The following is a 21602-nucleotide window of genomic DNA, read 5'->3' as shown; positions in this document are numbered from 1 at the left end:
CAGTATTTTAACTTATGAAAAACAATATAAAATATGTACTTTTATTTATTATTCACATTGCCCGCTTTGAAGGTTGGCATGTGGGAGGAGGTGAAAGAAGGTGTGGTGTTTTTCTAAAGAAGCTCAAACAGGTTCTGACATCTGCGGGTAGCTGTGCGCTATACAAGTACAAAAACATTTACATTTACATTTACATTTACGTGTGTTTGTATTACAATGCTAATATTTTGTTAGGAATTGTTTTAATTATGTTACGGACAGCTACTTATAGTGCCGCAACCCAACAAATATCTCAGTTTGACTGCGTATGGATTGCTTAAATAAATATGTAAATAAACATGTTTATTTTTTCCAAAGCATAAAATAGAAAAATATCAACATAGGTGAAATGAGTACAAATGTATATGGCTAAATAAAGTAAAAAACATTGTCATTTCAACGCCAACAGCTCTAACCTTAACAAATGTGAGACCTATTGCATTGCAAATGCTTGTTTATGTTGAAAGTGGAAGGCATACAACATTTCCTGTACGTAGCATTCACCTCTGATCAGTGTTTTTGTAATGTTTCTTAAACTAAACTCATATGCGCATGGTTATTGAGAACACTGTTATCTCTGCTTTGAGCAGAATGTGTGAGTGGTCATTAACCCCTTCACTGCAGAGGTTATTCCGCCGCAGTGCTAAGGGGGGAGGGCGGCCGAGCGGCGGGCGCATGCTGGTGACGGAACCGCTCCGTCACCAGCGCCGGTTGCGCTGTGCTCATGACGGAGCGGTTCCGTCACGGCCCCGCCCGCTCAATAAAACGCTCAGCACAGGCGCGGAATCCGCGCCGCGCAGGCGTGCCGAGCAGGCCGTGGCGGAACCGCTCCGTCATCAGCACAGCGCGACCGCGGCTGATGACGGAGCGGTTCCGTCATCAGCAGGGGAGGGGTTAACACAGCATAAATATTTGCAGAGACTCATTCATGCTCAAGTGGTGTCTTGGCGCTTCCGAAAGAACAGATGATTATTGTACCAAACTCAGTGGTACTCCTTTTATCGAGCTCGAAGGCTGAGTGGACTCGCTCGGATTCGCACCTGTAACCATGGGCTCAAACAGAGAGCCATGGAGTGGAAGTGGTAGTTCTTGAGCCGCCAGACATTGGTTCCAAGTAAGGCTCGGCATAAGGTCCCTGCCAGGATAGCACTGGGGTCAGTTTACATCTCCTAAAGGGAGGCCCCATCTACAAATTGTTTTTAACATGAGTTGTCCATGAAAAATGGCAATTTGCCCTGAAGCAAGTGGAACTAGGGATGTTGGAGGCACAGGGGCAAGAAAACTACTACGAGTAGAGTAGCAAGGAAGCTATGACGAGTAGAAGTTAAATACTCCCATTTCTGCACTCTTTTCAGACACGCCTGTGGGGTTGTGCGAATCCAAATACCTGCCAAACGTACTTTTTTCCAATAGTATTCTTCCATCTCATACATTTATTATAGTGGCATAATAGAGGTGGACGAGCCAACAAATTAACAGGGAGAGTCGAGCCTGGGTCAGGTCTGGCTCTAAGAGCCCGTGTACGAGTCCAGCCCTGAAAATATGGGTCACTTAAATGAATCACACAACAAACTTCACATTAGAGTATGATAAGGTGTCTCAAAAATGAAAAAAGTATCGTTCTTCAACACTAGGTCGCATTTCAACTTAGAACATCAGATTCATTTGAAAGTATTTATTAAAAGAGAGTTTTTGACTAAGAAACACTCCTTCCTTGGCGCTTATGACAATGCTATTAGTGAACAAAGAGGCAGGTTTGTTGTCTTGCATAGAGTATACGTGGCCAAGATTCTTGCTATTGATGGAGCAAAATTAAAGGCTAATAAATCAAACATAAGATAGTTTTTTTGTACGAAGCATAGCCTAAACTCGTATATTTGAAGGTACTCTTATACATGATAATGAACAAAAGGGAGACTTTGAAAAAGGGTTTACACAATTTGGCCAAGCAAGGAAGCTGGGATTGTTGTCAAATTTGCAGCGTCACACTGCGCAATTCAGCTACTATACAGGGATCTATTTCTGACATCAAATGTTAATGCTTTGTGCTTCATTCTTGCAGAATGATCTGACAGCTTAGGTGACCGGCAGAATCCATGTTTTATTTTGAGCAGTTTTACTCAGCGTAAACCTTGCCCAAGTACATAACAATGCTTTACAACAGATACACACTACTGTGTGATTGGTGTTTTCGGCACAGGAAGATTTGTCAGGATTGACAGGAGACTGAGCCAGGGTCAGGATTCAACCCCATCTCCTGATGATGCATGGTCATCAGCTGTAGCCACTAGGCCATATCTGCTGTGAAGTACGCGTCACTTTGGGCTTCAGGTTCCAGGGGATCTTGTGCTCAGCCAGAGTTAGAAATTTGGCTCCAGCTTTCAGTGGTTTGCCCAACTCTACGGCATAATAGGCCCTTAAAATATACCATTGCCACAACAGTGGAATTTGAGACTTTCAAAATGTCACATTACTGCAGCATCCTATAGTATGTTTGGACTTCCAGCCATCAGGTTCACCTTCCCATTGACCTTTTAAAGCAGACTGGTCCCCTTGACAACCCAAAATCAATTTTTTTAACAGCACTTTCATTTCTATGCTCAACCCCCTCCTGCTATATTTCTCCCAAAAACACGAATCACAATTGTCTCTAAATAAAGGTTGATGCCCACTGTTGACAAACACGTTGCTGTAGAGGACTGCAAGCCATAGTTACCTCTATTCTGCATCTTTCTGTAGAACCAACTCAACATACATAAGTCACCCACGTGTCTGCTGTCCATTTCGGTTTATGTACATTACAAGGAAACTCACAGACTCAACCTGCATTAAAAAAGTACTTCCAAAGCCAATCGGTCTCATTTTGCCAGTGCTTAACAAGCTACATGACTGGCTTGCCCCATGCCCAACCAACAATGTCAAATGCACAGAATATAATTTTCTGTACTTTCAAAACAGCCACGGCTTTGAGTGGCATAAGGTGCTTTAACACAGTCGCATAGCAGGACATAATGCAGCAGCCATTTTGAAAGTGTAGAAAACAATGTTTTCTATACTTCTGAGATGGCCTCTGTGTTGCATTAAGTGACAATGTCATGCCTGTCGCTTTAAGCAACATGGTGGCCATCTTGCAAAGCCATGTGATCCTGATGAGAGTGGAGCCTATGGTACTTGCTGGGCAGGGGTTAATCATTATTATTATTATTATTATTATTAATATTTATAGAGCGCCTGCCTACCCTTAGGCATCCCCGCGCTATCCGTGATAAGCAGAGCCCAAAGCACAAAGAAGGTGACATGATTACGGCAGTCTCTGAAAGAGCCAAGTCTTCAGCTGCCTCCGGAAAGATAGATGGTGAATAGTTGCATGTTGTAAGAAAACATGTGACCACCGGATCGTACTCTCCTAATTTTTGGTATCACTGCCAAAACTGATTCGCTGACTGGAGACATCTTGTTGGGTGGTAGAAGGTCAGAAGACAGTGCTTTATCTTGGGACCTGTCCCCCAAAGTGTTTTATATGCTATGCACAAAGCTTTGAATTTAATCTGTTCTTCTATTGGCAGCCAGTGAGGCTTGACCAAGACAATGAAGGGTAGTCATGCGTACTCCCCATCCTATCTAATTGCCGGTCTGCCCAACCAGTCAGTCTGCTCTTAGAGTTGGAGAGGACTTGCCACTCACAGGAAATGGTTCCAGAATATTCCAACATCTTCCTTCTCTTGCAGTGGTGATAGTGTGTGGGCCAAAGTTTGATTGGCCAGTCTACTTGGGTTGGGGTTATGCAATACAAGACCAAGAGACTGGAGTATACAAGCACAGGGAGATAGAATGTAAGTCAAGGCAGATGGTATGATTAGACACCGTGTCCAGGGGGAAACTCTACTGAACATGCTGCTGAAAAGGTTACTTTATGCATTTATAAATAATGTGAAACCTAACTTTGTTGACACCGATAAGCCTGTACTCTCTTCTTGTTATTTACTTTCCCTTCTGTGAATTCTAGGTGTGACCTACTCTGACACACCGAGTCATGTTGAGCCATGCAAGCCGTGCACGGAGTGCCTGGGCCGTACACGCATGATTGCACCCTGCGTGGAGACCGATGATGCCATCTGTGCCTGCAGCTATGGGTATTTTCTGAGCAAAGAGACAGGGCAGTGTGAGAAGTGCCAAAGCTGCCCCCTCGGGCATGGGATGGAGTACCCATGCTCAACCGCTCACGACACGACATGCGAAGTCTGCCCCGAGGAGACGTTCTCTGACGAGGACAACAACATGGATCCCTGCTTGCCCTGCACCCTCTGCGAAAGCGACGAAATCATGGTGGAGGACTGCACGCGGGTGTCTGACAGGATCTGCAAATGTAAGTTACCTGATTGCTGCATGAAAGAGAGAGAATGGATGCCAGGTACCGATGTTCTGAAGCCTGGCTCTCCCAGGTTTAGGTGGGTTTGCCTGGGTGGCTATCTAGTTTCCTGTCACCAAGGACACCAGACACTGGCCTTTGACTTTCCATTACAAACTACTGAATTCTATCAACTGGTTACAATGAAATAAACCAACTCCATCACTCTCAGAACGCACAATTATGTTCATAAGAAAACAGCACTCTAAACAAGGTGTCCCGATGACTTGGAGCTGCTTCAGTCAGTCCTTTGCCACAGCTCCAGTGCTCTAGTTATTTTTACTCTAGTTTACTTTTTGTAATCAACTTCATTGGCTCCTTTTCCTAAACTCTATTCTTCAATCTCTCTTAAGCTATCTTTTATTCCCGTTCCCTTCATCTCTCCTTCCTTTCTTCGGATCTTAACAGTTTATGTGCTACAATTCTTATTAGCAAAGAGAATAGAGTCTTAACACTAAACAATAAGTGAGGCTGTCTCCAATGTGAATTATCTAGACTCAGAAATTAAGTTAAACATCAGTGACAAGCAGAAATAAAGAAATAAGGCGGAGACAAAGCAGGGTGGTTTGTGTTACGATTTGGCCGAGAAGCAAGTAGACTGTCAGGGCCAATCTGCGATCAGGAAAGCAGTCCAGGAATCTCTGGGCTACCAGACCCATCTATCGTTTTAACTACTTGTCATACAAAGGGGGCGATCAAATGTGTCCAGAGGATTTCCCAGAAAGGGGTAAATTCATCGACAGGATCACTTTTTATAGAGGGTGTCAGCTAGAGGGAATTAGAAGCACCATCAGAGGTGCACATTCACAATAATAATAAAGTATCTAGAGTCAGTGCTCTTGCAATCTTTTCTAAACCTGAAAACAAAAAAGACAATTCATTAAATACTTGTATTCCTTTCCAAATTACCAAATAAAGTAAATCACAAAGAACTGGATAGCAGTTGATTTCCAAGACTTCCTACAAAGAAAGTGCAGGTCTTGCAGGGCAGAGAATTTTAAGATGACATATCCTCTTGTTTATGTTTTGGGGTTTCTAAAGCGCACTTCTGCGCCAAATGAGACGTTCTAGTGCTAGAAACCTCCCGAAAGATGTTTACTAAGTCTGGAAGTTCCTCTTGAAACAGCCAGACTTTTATTTTTTCCTGAAAGCAGCTTCAAACGGGATTAGGCGAAGATGAAGTGGGAGGCTGTTCTGACTTTGGGGCCAGATATCAAAAGAGGGGCTCCTGTTGCCTGGACCATTGAACTCTCAGGATATTGGCAAGGTGAAGATTCTTAGATCGAAGTGTCCCAGAGGGGGCATTAGGATGAATCAGGTGTTGGAGATATCATGGGCCAGTGGTGGTCAGAGCCCGGTGTGTGTCGCTAGAGGGCTTTGAGTTCTGTCCTTCTGGCTACCTGCAGCCAATGGAGGCCTCCGAGGTGGGTGGAGATGGAATGATGCATGGGTACCCAGAGCAGAAGGCGTGCTTCTGAATTCCGGATGGTTTGAAGATGTCTAAGTAACGTCACTCTGAGAAATGCTCAGGTAGAGTATGTTGCCAAGGTTCAAGTACACGATAATAGACGCCTGGACAACGGTTTTCTGGGCAGAACATGGTACAAAAGGTAGGTTTTTCTTCAGACATCTCAGGAGTCCAAACAGCATGCCGTCAGAGTTTTGATGCGGCGATCCATGGCAAGGTTATGGTCTAGTTAGAAGCCCAGGTTGTTTCACTGCTGTTTTAGGGGCTGGTAAAGGTCCACGAGATAGTTCGTGGACCCCAGGCTGAACTGGTTGCCTACAACCACAACCTCTGTTTTTCTGCCATTTAACTGTTATTCGAAAACCACAAGACCAAGGATGCTTCAATTGGTTAGCCACACTGACATTTTTTAAACAGAGATGCATAAAGCCAATAGAGGTTTAGAGAATACTGATTTATGTGCCTCACTTGAGACAGTGGGGAAAAGATCATCAGCTGTATGCAGTTAGAGAAAAGGTAAAAGTCTCAGAGACTGAGTGTAAAGATTTCTGCAGCACTGTTTGCATTGTGCTTGTAAGTGTCTGATGAGATGGGCATTTTCAATCACCCCAGAAGCCTCAATCCTTAAATGGAAGAAAAGATGACAAGCAGGAGGCAGCAAATCGGTGGGGGAAAATGTAAAATGTTCAGCGTGGGAAGAAGGGGCGCAGCAGGGAGAAGTGAAGGTAGAGGTGGGGAGAGCGGAAGATAGAATAAAAAGGCAGGAATGATAGTACCAGTGGGGAGATTGGGAGTTGAAGATATGGGGAGAAGTAATGAAATAGTTAAATTGGTATAACTAATGAAAATGCTTATAATGCTGGCCAAAAGGGGGAGCGGAGATGTAAAGTGAAAGGAATGCAAATATTAATTTGCTCCCGAGTTTGACTTTAGTGTCAGGGTGATAAGACCAACTCCTGGCAATCATTAGGATTTTCAGTGGCGGCTCCTCCACTAAGGCGGAGGAGCGTCGCCCCACTGCCAGAAAGCAATAAAAGAAAGGAAAAAATAAAATGATTCTAACAGAATGTTATTATCCGTCCCCACTTTCACTGCTGCGGCAGTGAGAGTGGGGATGGAGCGGAGCTCCGTCGAGAAGGATAGGTAGAACACTCCTGTGTGCAATGACTGTTTGGCCCATGTTATCTGCATTACAGCCTGTATGGAGAACATGCGCACCCTTACAGGCCCTAGCTGAGCACGGTGTCACAGTGCTCAGACCAATCACAACGCTGCATTGCAGAGTTGTGATTGGTTTAGGGTTTGGAGCCTGGCTGCCTGCTTCCTGTTCCGACCTGGAGTCGGCCACAGGCGAGCAGGAGAGAAGACGCAGAACCCGGCGGCAGCAAGGTAAGTGTTATTATTTTTTATTTATTTCAAAGCAACCTGCGACTCCCCCGGGCATGACTCCCATGCGCATGCACGGCCCCCACCCGCGAGCCGAGCCGTGCGCCGTGGAAGAGCAGCTGTACTCTTCCTGTCAGAATCAATCTGAAGGCTTGGACGGTCAAAGCAGTAAATCACGTTTAGTCTTTAGCACTTGAATAGTAATTCGCCCACCAAGATATAACCTTGCTAGATTTTCTGCCATGTATCTCGTATAGCAGCGAAGACTAAACTGTTTTCATGGTCTGTCGCTGCAGCAGATTGAAAACAACTTGTAATCATAAACAGTGCTTTGAATGGAAAAAATAAGTGCAGGTACTCACCTGAGATGTGGACTAGGGGGCGGGGTTAGGGGGGCAGGGCTATGAGTGCAGGGCTACGGGCAGTGCTAAGGGACGGGTCCAGAGGCATACATTTAATTTGTTTGAGGTGTAATTGGTCTGCAGATATGCACACTGCAGACAACACGCATACAAGAAGAACATGCACTTGTGCATGCAGACAGGGTATTTAGTAATGTGTTTTAGGATCACATATTTTGATGTCCACATTACTACACCTTGATTCCCCGACCCCGATCCCCACAGCTGTGCTACAGTGTCATCACCACCACCTTTCTCCTAGATCTGGCTCCAATCAAGTGCTGCCCTATGCTGCTATCCCAGCAGGAAGCCTACTCTTAGTTTTGAGTCTGGAGATGTGCCTCTTAGCAGGCCCTTCTTGCACACCTACAGTGCAATTGTCTCCACTCCCTGCCTGCTCTGATTGAATAGATATGGGTGTTGGGTGTTGCTCAATTAGCATATTGAAAAGGGAGATTAGCAGGCGAGTGCTTCACGAAAACGGCCCGACTCCTCAGCTGTGTCACGCTTCTTTCTTTACATGCCATTTTGCACTGAGTTGGCTTGCTGCCCCATGAGTACCGGTACGCTCTTTTAGACAAGAAAAAGCTACGGTACTCAAAGGCAAAATTTTTTTTAGAAGTGCCGGTACTTAGTACCGGTGAGTACCAGCCCATTTAAAGCACTTATCATAAAAGAAAACATTGTTCGTAACCATGCAACTTCAAGGGCAAACCCTGTATAGCCATGACTTTTGGTTTTTGGAGTATAATACGCTTCCCTCAAACTATCTCTCTCTAGGTATTACTATACATAAGCCTTAAAGCCGATGAAAGCTGGTTTAGGTTTCCAAGATGTGTTGATTTCAAACTATTTGACAGAACATATACAGCACTCATTTTTAACTTTCCTATCTAATTTTTTATGTAGTCCCTATCTTGTACTTTTCTTTCCTTTGGCCCCGGACCCGTTTCTTAAAATACAACACACACAAGGGGTTGAACTTATTTTAAATACTAGAACTAGTCCTATCTTGTATTTAGAACAGGGGGACCTCTTGTTGTAGAAAGTACAATTGTTGTGTGTGTTATATGAAGGGCTTTTTTCTTGTGCTTGATTATTTGAGTGGAGGGCGACATTACTATTTATTCTCCCTTGAGCTCCTCATTGTGGATCACCCCGTCCTTTAGGACTACAAAAGGACTATGCTGATGATATGCCTACAATAACTTCATGGTTCCTTTCTCCCATGCTAATATGCATTTGTTTGGCAACTGAAAGATACACTTTACTGCCCCATTGAAACGCTCCACACAACCATTCCGTGCAGGACAATAATCTGAGGTACTATTGTGCATAATAACATTCCTCTTTAAAAATATTGAAACAAGTTTGAAGAAAATTAGGAACCGTTATCAACTAGTACCAGAGAAAAGCCCTCACACACACCCTCTTAATCAAAAATCTTCCTAATAGATTCTGAGTATGTCTTAGAAACTACCTTGATCGCGAGTCATTTGGAGATATGATCTAGGATTAAAATGAAATACGTGTACTCTTCCCTCTTGCAAATCAGACCGATAACATCAATTTTAAATCTTTCTGGAAGTCATGGGTCGCACTCCAATTCCACCCACCAGCGGGTGAACCCCATGAGCATCACGGTAGATGCAGTTTTATAGCGAGTGCGCTATTTTCGAAAGTTTGTGTGTTCAAGCAAGTTTGCAACACCAACTCTGGACACCGGTGTTTCGGAATTGTTGTTCCTCGTCAGCAAAGTGTAGGTCGGTCAGGGGTTTGCTGTGCAGGCTGCCAAGTGTTCTCAGGTTGATACCTCTCAAGGCGCGTGGGTGCGGGATCCGAGCTCGTCAGCTCTTAGCTCGAGGGAGCCATTTAACTGGAAGCACGTGTCCAGGGATGGCCAACGCTGATGCTAACTACATGGACCACGATGCTTTGGGGCAACACGCTGATAGGACAAGCAGTGTGCGACCAATTGGACATTAACTTATATTCAAGTTCCTTGGAGCTGGTGGGGCTGACGAGCCGGGTTACGCACCTGCGTGCCACGAGTGGTACCGGACCTGAGGATATTTTTTGGCAGCCTATGCAGCACCCCTTCATACATGCCTATTCCCTGCTGACGAGAGGTAACAACCTCGAAACACGTGTCCAGGGATGGCCAATGCGATTTGGATTTTTTGCTTAAGACCCTGGCAGAGGCGTACCCGCTGATGCTAACTACATGGACCACGATGCTTTGGGGCAACACGCTGATAGAACAAGCAGTGTGCGACCAATTGGACATCAATTTTAAATCTTTCACACGACATGTTGGGACAAGCCAAAGTTACCACTGTGATCTAAAATTGGTTTGAGATGTGTCAGAACTGTTGCATTTATCACAACCGCTCACCAACCTTTCTATGTCTCTATCTAAACCTGCCCACCAATACAATCCTTTCATCCTGCTTTTGGTTTTAACTAAACCCAGATTTCCATCGTGACAAATTTCCAACACTTTATATTTCAATTTTCCTGGAGCAATAGCCTCACTATTTCTAAACAGTATTGCCAGTTCACTTCGGATTATCCAACATGTTTGGAATGGTTTTTCAATATAAATTTTTATTTGCCATTTTCTATAAAGTAGATAATGTGGCCAAACTGTTTATCAGACAACACAGACTCCTTCCATTCTACTTCATGTATACCATGTGTTTCCTTGTCCCATAATTAAGCCGCATAACATTCTTCCCATTGAGATATGTTGTCCTTTATGAGAAGCGGTATATGGCATAAAAAGTCAGCAACCTCGTTCTTGATTCCTTGTACGTACATATTGTAGTTAAATGCTATCAATCTCAAAGAGATTCTAACTTACCTTGGGGAATCATAAGCCACACCCTTCGTGGTTATAACTTTGGTGAGTGATTTATGACCGCATTGAATGAAAATAGGTTGTCCCCAACCAAATTGTCTGAAAAGCTGTAAAGCCCATGCACAAATTACGGCTTCCCTTTCAATACCTGAAAATGTTTCTTCTGAATGAGTTAGTGCCCAGGAAGCATTGATGACAACTTCTCGACCTATTGTTTCTATTTGTGTTAAAACTGTGGTAACTCATTGGCAACTGGCATCAGTTGTTCTATAACTTTCTCAATCTAGATCATAACCCTGAACGGATGGGGCAAAGCAGATGTTATTGTTTAACTTTCGGAAGATTATTTGGACTTCATTTGTCCAATTGAATTTTGCCCTTATTTTTTGTAATTGTCTTATTGGATAGCATACTTCAGATTTTTTTTTTTACAAATTTTGCATAATATTCAGCTAGGCCACAGAATGCCTTACATTATTCTTTCTCTCAGGACAAGGTACAAGGTGGATCTTTAACCATGTTTTTTTTCTTGGGTGTATGCCATTCTCACCAACCTCGTGTCCAAGTAGGTCACTTCCTTCTGATTTAATATGCACTTTGTAACCTCAGCAGTCAATACTTTGCTCTCAAGAATGTTCAGTACCTCCTTCAATTTACAGTTTTTTGCCCATGAGAGATCTGTTGTATTGAAGGAAAAAGACGTAATTCACTCTTTTAAAAATGTCATGCATTAACATTTGAAACATAGCAGCAGCAGAGGCCACACCATAAGGAACACTTTTGAATTGAAAATATCCTGTAGAAGTAATGAATGTTGTCAATCTCTTACTTTCTCGGTGAAGAGAAACCTGATGGTATGCTGCTGAATGGTCTTTTGTGGAAAACAACTTCTTGCCTTTTGGGGCAGCTAAAAGGTTATTGATTCTTGGCAAAAGAAAACTATTGACACAAATATTAATATCAAGGTCCCTAAGGTCGAAACATAGCCTTACCTTGCTGTTAGCTACAACTAAAAGCGCTGCCAAGTCTGAGCTTTCCTCCTGCTCAATTATTCCTGCTGCTTGTAATTTCTCTAATTCGATTATAAATTTGTCATAATGGACACTGGATTGGGTCGTACCTTGTGTACACTAAGAATAGCATTTGTTTCAGAATAAACTTGAGTTAAAATAGCCCAAGTCCACCAATTCCTCTAGAAAATATGTTAAGAGAAGATTTGAGTATCTCCTTGCCAAAATCACCTCTCACATCAACTATCAGTACCGGTTCTGGACTGTTGGGATTCAAACTTATACCAAGTTCACCCAGGTCCATCGTTCCCAAAACCCTAATATTTGAATTGGTTCTGTAGTAAAACTGTTCGCCTTAATGCCTGCCTCCTCTTAATTATTTCCAAGAGTATCTGAAAGTTTGGTTAGCAAAATCTTTATTTTAATGATGGTATAGGGCAACCATATTAATTTTGCATTTCAGAATTTGTTTTTGTTACCCAGATTTCCTTCAACGTCCAGTATTTGTATTTCCATACTCAAAACACAATCAACCTCATCACTGGTATCGGTTTCACACTTTATACCCTATTTATTGAGTCTTTTTCATGTCCATTCTTCCCTGAAACAGCCTTTGCACGTCTTCCACTTAGCACAGCTTTTTTTCCCTTTTTTAATTGCAGTGACTTCTTTTAGTTCTGATTCCCTGTTAATCCACAGTCTATTCTGAATATTTGGGTTATTCATATGCATGATAATTTGGTCACGAATGAGCTCATTGTGCAATGCTCCAAATCAGCATTTAAGGGCAAATTTTCGTTAGGGTCGAGACATAGCCGTCTACCTTTTAATTTCCACCCTGTTTGCAATGGAAGAATCTATATCTATACTTAAGAAATAATCGTCTAAATATTCTAGTGTGTGTAGAAATATGTAATCGTCGCCTTCTTATCTAACCTTCTTTTCTATCCTGTATACTTTTAATACAACAGGCTCAAGACAATATAGTAACATGTTCTTTTTGAGTTCAGGAGTATTATCCTAGTGTTGCACTGCGGCCTGGGCAAGTCCTTCCCACTAAACAACAGGGGGTATCCGATCAATCCTCTCTACACACCTTAGAGGTGCCCCAGGCCCCCATCACTGTGACCCCTGGGATAAGTGACCTCCCGGGTGAATCAAACGAAAGCACCCTACGGCGCTCAAGGGAGTGAAGCCACGCTGCTGCCTCGCTGCATTCCCACCAGAGGTGCCCACACCCAGGAAGGAGGCAGGTTCCATCATAAACCATCCCCAAGGTCCCAAGAACGGCCTCAAGGTACCCACAACTTTGTTCTGCTGGATGGTGGCGCGTGGGCTTTACAGAAGGACATAACCAACATTGCCAAAGTCAGTTTCCATCCACAGAGGGATTCACACCAACCACCCATCGCGTGCATAGCTAAGCCCAACCATTCCTTTTCTGTAAAGCACGCGGTTAGTCGCCATGCTGCAATGTAGTGTGACTTCAATGACAGAACTCCCTGCAGCCTGGAATATTAGGTTCTGCTCACCAAGGGCGGGGTGAGGCTTGAACTGCTCTCTTTTCTCTCTCTCTGGCTTTGCACATTCCCGATCTTCCATCCCCTCGAGGCAGTGAAACTCACCAGTTCACAGACACGCTGGAGAGCTGAGCCCCCTCCATTCACAGCGCTGGGGCTTCACGAGATCTGAATGCGGCATCTGCAGCGCGCGCCATCCCTTGATAAGGGCCGCCTTGTACTTGGTCCTGTGACTCATCCTCTCAGCTTAGGAAGTAGCACTTTGAGAATTTCTCCCCTTAATAAGATTTTTTTTCCTGCAAACCCTGACAGAGGCAGCTCAAATGCATAGCGCCTCTGTACAAAGCGGCCTTTGTTCAGTGTGCGTTGCACTCTATTTCGGAAGAAACCTAGTTTGAGACAGAGAGAGGTCGGGTTTTATACAGCTTAACCAGGCAGATTCTAATAGCTGCCATATCTTGTCATTGGTCGGGCCATTCTGACATCCTCCATACCAGGCCATATCCATTTGCGGAGTCCTGTATCAGCAATCCCTCTGTGCCTCTGTGTGTGTTCACTTCGACAAGCCCTTCTCCCAGATCCTTGACGTTCCTTCTGCATCTTTCGAGCTAATGCATATCGCCTGCTTTATATGACCATTGCTTCCTCTTACTTCGATTGATTTGGTTGACCATTCCTTTCTTGCCATAATTTAGTCCCATGCCTGCATAATGTGCATATTCGTGTTATGAGGGTGCCTGGTCTTCTTTCCCACGCCTGTCTTGATGATAACTGTTTTGGATGTAATGTTTTATTGCCATTTAATCATGTAGAGAGGATTACAATGCATATATTGGAACATTTGGACAGTAATTATACATTTCTGGTCTCTTATGGGAGGGTCATCCGGCCATAAGCGAACCTTTTGCCTATTCCTGCAGCGTATGCCACATGACATTCTTAGAGAATACCCTCTTCTGTCTAGATAATGATTGTTATGTTATATTGATTTGTTTAGTGCACTGATTACCCGTCAGGGTATCCAGGAGCTTGGACAGGTGTGTAGGCTTGTGGTCCCCAAGGTGTTTACATGAAGAGCCAGGTCGTCAGTTTCGTGCAGAACTCGAAATATGTGAGGAGGAGGATCTAATGTGATAAAGGAGGTTGTTCCATGTCTTGGGTGCGATGTAGGAGAATGAGCGGACTCCAGTTTTGCTTTTGCGGATGCGGGAAATGTGAGCGAGTGCAAGTTAGGCAGAGCGAAGGAGTCTGGTATTGGTGGAAGTGTATGAGGTTGTTCAAGTATTCTGGTCTGTGTTGTGTAGGGCTTTGTCTGTGTGTGTGAGAAAGTTTGACTTGGTTGTGATTGTGAATGAGGGTGCCCGTGAAGCTTCCTGAGGTGCAGTGTGATGTGGGCGTGGCATGTGGGGGTCAAGTATGAGCCTTGCAGCGGTGTTTTGGATGATCTGGAGGCTGTGTACGAGTTGTTTGGAGATTCCAGCATAGAGTTGCCGTAGTCCAGCCTACTGGTGATGAGTGCTTGCATGATGATCAGTCTGGTATTCAGAGGAAACCAATGTAAGAGTTTTTGCAGCATGCATAGGGTGTGGAAGCAAGAGGTGTACACTGCGTTGACTTGAGCCATCATGTTGAGCTTGTCGTCTAGGATGATCCCTAGATTTCTTGAATGGTCTGTGGGTGTAGGTGTTGGTCCTAGCACCGGCAGCCATGAGGTAGAGTCCTATGTGGAGTTCTTGTTGCCAAAGTCCAGCTCTTCTATCTTGTCAGAGTTGAGCAGTAGGCAGTTGGTTCGTGGGGACCCGAACCAAACTCCTCAAACTAGACAAGACCTGTCACCTTTAGACCAGCCAATAAGTAATTATGTTTACTCATTTGGCATTGAAGAGAACGATCAAAGACTTGGCTGAGTCTTTCTGAGTGCATCTGTTTAGTAAACAGCAAGGGTGAGCCCTGGTAGAAACAGAAGTGGGACATTGCCTCACACACAACATACATTCTACAGCTGGTCAAACGAGTTAGACTAGCTAGAAACAGAAAAAAAGTTCTGAAATGTGCACAACCATATTGTAACTACTGCTCAAATTTCAGCTTGCAGTAGTTGACCGAAATCGAAGGTGGAACACTCAGGTAATGCACACAGGCGGAGAAAAGGTGGTACATGCTAGTGGCAACCGGAATGTTTCATTCCACCCGTGGAACTGGTGGAATTTGGCTACTCCCTGTTACTTTTGTAATGCGGAGTTCTGGCCAAATTCTGCCAATCACCGCATGGGGCCATTTTTTCCTGCGAGGCTCCAGAATGCAATTGCGGTTTGTTGTCCCCTGGCGCCGTTGTCTAATGTTGGGCTGTTTCTCAAGTAGATTTGCTGCTCTGCTAGATTTTCTATGCGAGCAGCTGTAAAATGAACAGGAATGGTTGTGTGATCTTGCGCAACACATGGTGCTGTCTGCAGAGATTTTTCAATGCTGCTTCTGCTAAATTGCATCGCAAGCAGCGCGACATGCACATTTCTGCCTGTTCGCAGAACTCCACGGAATCTGGCAGAGTTTTTATGTAACTCTGCAGTATTTCGCAGAATGAAACTCCATGAGTTCCTCCCACCCCTAGTACAAGCACGACATATGCATGGACCCTTACCTCAAATCACTTAAAGCTATAGATCATAGTTCGCTTTCATCTGGGTATGGGGCACCAAACAACAGATATGTGATGAAGCCAGTCGCGGAACAAGCCTTTGGTAAACTTGCTTACTTATTTGGACTACGTGTTGTACCATTGGTTTCTTTTTTAGCTTCAAAATGATTCCTTTTAACTTCTTTTTATTTAAAAAAAAAAACAATAATTGCAACGTAGCCATCATATAATCTACATTATTGTGTCTTCACTGTAAACAATATGCTTGATTTTGTGTACTTTATTTTCCACACAAAGATTCTCTTTAATTTACGTACATATTTGAGTTGCTTCCATGGCCAACCTATTATCACCATCCATACAGACAAGAACCTTGTTAAATGTAGGCTTCCTTAATGCGTTCATGAATTTATAGCACTCCTGTAATTATGTTAAATCATGGCTGTGCCTGCTAGAGAACTCAACATCGCACTCTCTGACAACAATGCTCCTGTGACAGCCCCACTTTGTCATTCTGCTACATATTGGTGCCACTCGCATTCTCAATCGGCAGATTCATGGTAATCACTGGCGGTCCAACACAGTCCATCATTGAGCGATTACACTCCCGCATGAACTGCACAGAAAATGATCAATCAATCAATCAATCAGAGTACTTGTAAAGCGCGCTACTTACCTGTGAGGGTCTCAAGGCGCTATGGGAAGGGGGGGGGGGGGTTGAGCTACTGCTCGAAGAGCCAGGTCTTGAGGAGCCTTCTGAAGGTGAGCAGGTCGTGGGTCTGCCGTAGGTGGATGGAGAGGGTGTTCCAGGTCTTGGCGGCGAGGTAGGAGAAGGATCTGCCGCCGGAGGTCGTTCGTTGGATGCGAGGGACAGCGACGCGGGCGAGGTTGGCGGAGCGGAGCTGGCGGGTGGGGGTGTAGAAGCTGAGTCTGCTGTTCAGGTAGGCTGGTCCGGCGTTGTGGAGTGCTTTGTGTGCGTGGGTGAGGAGCCAAAATAAACATACTTATGCTTCAGTTACATTTTCAGAAGAGGTATTCTTAAATTATAACACCTGAAAGCATCAACGTCATTCATTGACTTGAAAAGTCTAAATACGCCCGTACTTAAAATGTAGGAAGTCCATTAAATGCATGTCAAGTGTGGAAGCCAGTGTTTAGGTGAGGCCTCTAGTTGAAACCCCCTCCCTTTTATTTTAGGTTTCAGACATTGCATTCATGCTAACGTGCAATGCACTATTTGGAATTATTGGCTCTGTATAAAGTTACGCAAGAGAGTTATCCTTCAGGAATGGAGTTTAGCTTTTACGAAGAAATAATATTTACAGAAGTCCTTAGAGCCCTTGCAGTTCATTGCCTGACGGCCATGGTCAGCCAGGCTCTTACCATGTGCACAAATCATTCCTAATTGAAATGTGAAGATTGCTGAGGAAAAAGTTTGCAAGGATCACAGTAAACATAAAAGTGAATTTGTTACCAGAGTTCCGCGATGGAAAACTGCAAGGGCCATATAAAACAGCAGGATAAAAAACAAGTAAAAATGTCGGTATCCTAAGCAAAGCTCTTTTGCATCCATTCCCTAACATGCTTGACAGCCATGTAGCCAATATCATGAGACACCATGAGACAGATGTACAGCTCATCCCTGACAACATGAGACCTTTCTGACATCACCGCTCATATGCACATCAATGTTTGCCGCTGCTAACCAAAATCCTCACCCCATGAACCTCTCATCCCTTTGGTCCCCTGATGCAAAATACCCAGTGCTCTCTTCTTGTGCAAAATCAAGTGTCCTAATGAAGCGCAGCTTCCACTGCGCCCATGGTGCACATTATCCTGGCAGCGCTCTTACAAAAAGCCTGACAGCGACCAACTTTTTAATGTGTCAGTGTGTTTTGCCGTTGAGATGACCGATGGCTGGGCTATGACATCCTGTAATATATGACGTCGTGTTTCCAGTGAATCACTGGTTACATCCCCTTCAGGCACTCTTGTGCTGGTTCTTAATCAATTAGGACTCCACTCACTCTTTATCTGATTCATCCATTTTTATTTGTATATATCACAATTGCTTCATTGTTTATATTCTTCCTTAATTCATTCTTGTATCAGAATAAACATAAGTCTTTTTGTACATGAGCTCCAATGCATTTCGGGAATTGCTTGCCCTTCCTCAGGGATCACGAAATTTCGTGCTTTAATGCACTGCTAAAAGGATTTGACAGTGATCGTCAACAACCTTCTCCCTATTGCTTGTATTCTCAGTTCGGTCAATTCTCATGTTCATCATTATACAGCAAGAATCCAAGGCTCAGTTGTATGGGACCAAAACTACCCTCTTATGGCCAACCACCAGAATATAAAATACCATTAAATCCTCCCAATAAATGGATCACTGGAACGTGACGCAACGTTGGAAAAATGGTGCTCTCAACCGCACAGGGCACCCGCCCGTGTTACAATTTGGGCTATCAAAATTGCACAGGAAAGGAGGAGCATCTAAACATCTTATGTACATTGTGTTGATTAGATTACATCAAAACATGAAGGCCAAATGATCAATTCAGTTGAATACTTCCTCCCTATGTCCATTCCAAACCATCAATTCGGTTTCATTATCCAATCGTCTTTGGGTTTTGAAAGCTGGTATTCTTCAAAAGACTTGCACATTTCAGTGTCAACTTTACATCAACCATTCTCAGTGTGCACCTCAAAGCAAGTATCAGCCAGATAGTGGTTCACGGCTAAGTCCTTTATTCAAGGCTTAATATGCTCTTAGCACATTTCACTGGTAGATACATAGTACACCGTTTTGTTTAATGTACCTTATACATAGTGAATGTGATTCCCGTTATTTGGAACCGGAAATATGTATTCATATGCAGAAGAAGAGTCTTACAAAATTCGTGTGGTGCTTGTAATATGAATCCCATGCTACTACGGGTCTTTGTTTTGTGGTGTGACTTCACTACGGTACCTAGATGGATCCAGCCTCCTCTATACTGAGGCTGCTAGCATCATCCAGTGTGACCATATAGACACGTATGCCTCGGGACTGGAACCAACACCCTACCAGAATAGGATAAGTGTCCCAGGAACTGAAATTGCTAAAATGTCAACCTTGAATGTAGACTGAAGCTCCTTGCTGGTTGACAGCCGGACCTCGGTTGAACTCACTTGATGAACGAGTCCAGAGAAGTTATTACTCTTTATATTATGCTTAAGAATCTAAGTACCCTGCCTTTCCAGATAAACCCTTTCCATACTGGTCGCTCATCTCAGGGAAGGGTCTCCGACCAATAGGTATTTGAACAGTTGTTTTCATACTGACCATAGTTATGAAAGGTATAATTTACTGAGTATGTTAATATCTCCATACTGAATAGTCTGTAATGTTTTGGCCACTAATTATGCATAGAAGCATCTCATTTCGTACAATCTCCATATTGACTATCAGCAATATATGCATCATTAGGGACCTTTTCTGTGAGGCTTTCCTCCCTGGTTTTGATCTTGCTTTCCGAGAATCACGCACCGAGGTGTGCAGACATCAGATAGTTGCACATACAGAGCTCTTGTCTATAATCTCCCATCCTTGTTTCCATTGGGCGCCTTCTAGGGGAGGAGCCAGGCCTGTGTTCCTCTGCCTGGTGGGAGGCCCCATGAAGTGCTTGTAGTCTTAGGCCAGATCTTTAAATAGACAACAGGTGAGCAGAACAGACTGGGGTAGGGGACAGTCGGAAGCTAAAAAGACAACGTTAGGCAAAACTAGAAAATGAAAGGTTGGGCTCATGAGAAAATAGGGCCGAGAAATACAGCAGATTGACGCAGCAGGGATCTGATGGACAAAAAGACTGGGACACCTTGCAGGAACACCTCAGACTGGTACAGGAAGGAAATGGTGAACGTGAACACGTGGGGGCGGGAACCTGGGACCGTGAAGCTTGCAGGAACACAGCAGAATGGGGCAGCAGGGATTTGGTGAACAGGAAGCTGTGGGGCATGGGTACTTCCAGGAACACAGCAGACTGGTGGAAAGGGGATTTGGTGACAGGAAAAAGTGGGGCTGGGAATTATTCAGGCACACTACTGCTGGCTGGTGCAATGGAGATTTTGTTAACTAGAAGTGGGACAGGAAAACTTGAATACGCACTGCAGACTACTGCAACGGGGATTTGGTGAATAAGAAGGGAAACAGGGGGTCTTCCAGGCACACTACAAACTGAGAAAGACTCGTTTGAGTGAAGCATAAAGGGCAGATGAAGTACGAGTATTGTGGGTTTACGATAGCATTTGGTACTCAAAAAGGATTTTGGATGAGGGGCAACTTTGAGGAACATGAACAACTGAGGGAAAGGTGACTGTGATGAACCTTATGTAGTGTACAACTTCATTGTGACGCTCAATGACGCCATATTTTAATAAATGATGTATAAGAGACTAAGAAATCACATGTCAAAAATAATAGTAAAGCTCTGTGGCCAGTCCCAGTAGAAACACATTTTACTAATTGGGTGCTACTACAGAGAACCTATGCTCGCCATGTCTGTTGCCCTTAAATGTTAAAACCAGTAATAAAGACAAACTGGCAGGCTAAATACTTCTTCCAGGAACATTGGGGATTATTTTAAACTCTAAGTATTTCAAAACAGTGCCAATAATGATTTTATGTGCCTGGCAAAGCACTTTAATTCAATGCTGCAGTAGCAACGAGCAGATACAATGCAGACAGTGTCACAGATACATCACTCCCATCCCCAGACTTCAGAGGCATCAGAGGTGTACATAATGCATTATCGCCTGGCATTGGCCTTTTAATCATGGGATTGCTGCGGCGTGAATGCTAATAGCTTTTGTTTAGCATGGCCCTGTCATTTGAAAAAGGTAGATAGAAGTCCTTAATTCAATGAATATTTTATATTTATGTGGACCAATGCATCTTTCAATCTAATTTGGAAGAGTATCCCTATTGACATGAGATGGACAATGACTCTCCCACGATTCTGAAAAAAGTTGAAGACACATCTCTTCGAGGAGCACTACCCCTGACCCGACTGGGAGTCTTCCACTGACCAATGACTGCATCTTCCCTGGGGCCATACTACCTCTTCAGAGCCTGACTCCTCTTGAGCTAGGTTTGTGCTCTACAAATACCAACACAAATCATCTATAGATGGGAACTTGTCTAGTGCAAACGTTTGCTGAAGCTTCCTGGTGCTCCTAAATGCACAGTGTGATCAGATGGGTCGAACAACTGAAAAGTTGAGTCTTCTAAAGCTTTCTCAACTGCATTAAACTAGATTCAGATGCCACAGAGACCAGGAGAGCATCCTAGAATTTGACCACCGCTACTGAAAATGTTTTATCACCTGTTCCCTCAATTTTTGTTTCTGCGATTCATACTAAAAACTGGAAATTGGAGCAAAGTGAGTGTGCGGAATGATACCATGTAAGTGGTCACACTAGAAATTCAGGGCTCCGGTTATAAAGGGCATTATGCATTAAAGGTAAAGCTTTAAAAGAGATCCTCTGTTTGATTGGTAGCCAGCGTAGTGCTCATATGACTGGGTTTATTGTGCCATACTTGAAGTTTTAGTTGTTAAACGCGCTGCTGCATTTTGTCCTGGTTGTAGTTGGGCTGTTAAAGATACTGAAGAAAATGGACACATTGAATTGCCAGTCTAGGCTCAACTGGATTTAAAGTCCGAGAGTTTAGACCATCCACGATCATGTGAATTAAAGATAATTCTTTAAATTCACGAGAGGGGTATCCTCCTACATCTCATTTAAGCTAAATAGGATCAGAGTATCATCGGCTTGCATGTAGAATTTAATACCCCTTTGATTCAAAGCTGCAGCTAAAGGGAGCATATCA

The 21602-nt window shown here is 43.8% G+C and overlaps 1 protein-coding gene across 1 annotated transcript in view; it reads left to right on the top strand.

The window, feature by feature from the left end:
• Positions 1 to 21602, top strand: part of NGFR (nerve growth factor receptor) — a 139401-nt gene that overhangs the window by 80739 nt on the left and 37060 nt on the right. Inside the window, exon 3 of the mRNA XM_086923992.1 lies at positions 4046 to 4405. Coding sequence (XP_086780118.1) covers positions 4046 to 4405 — 360 coding nt within the window. The remainder of the gene's footprint in view (positions 1 to 4045; positions 4406 to 21602) is intronic.

This window comes from Lissotriton vulgaris, chromosome 5 (assembly GCF_964263255.1).
Source record: "Lissotriton vulgaris chromosome 5, aLisVul1.2, whole genome shotgun sequence".
Taxonomy (NCBI): Eukaryota; Metazoa; Chordata; class Amphibia; order Caudata; family Salamandridae; genus Lissotriton; species Lissotriton vulgaris.
Note: the sequence above shows the minus strand (reverse complement) of the source record. Positions and strands in the feature narration are given on the sequence as shown.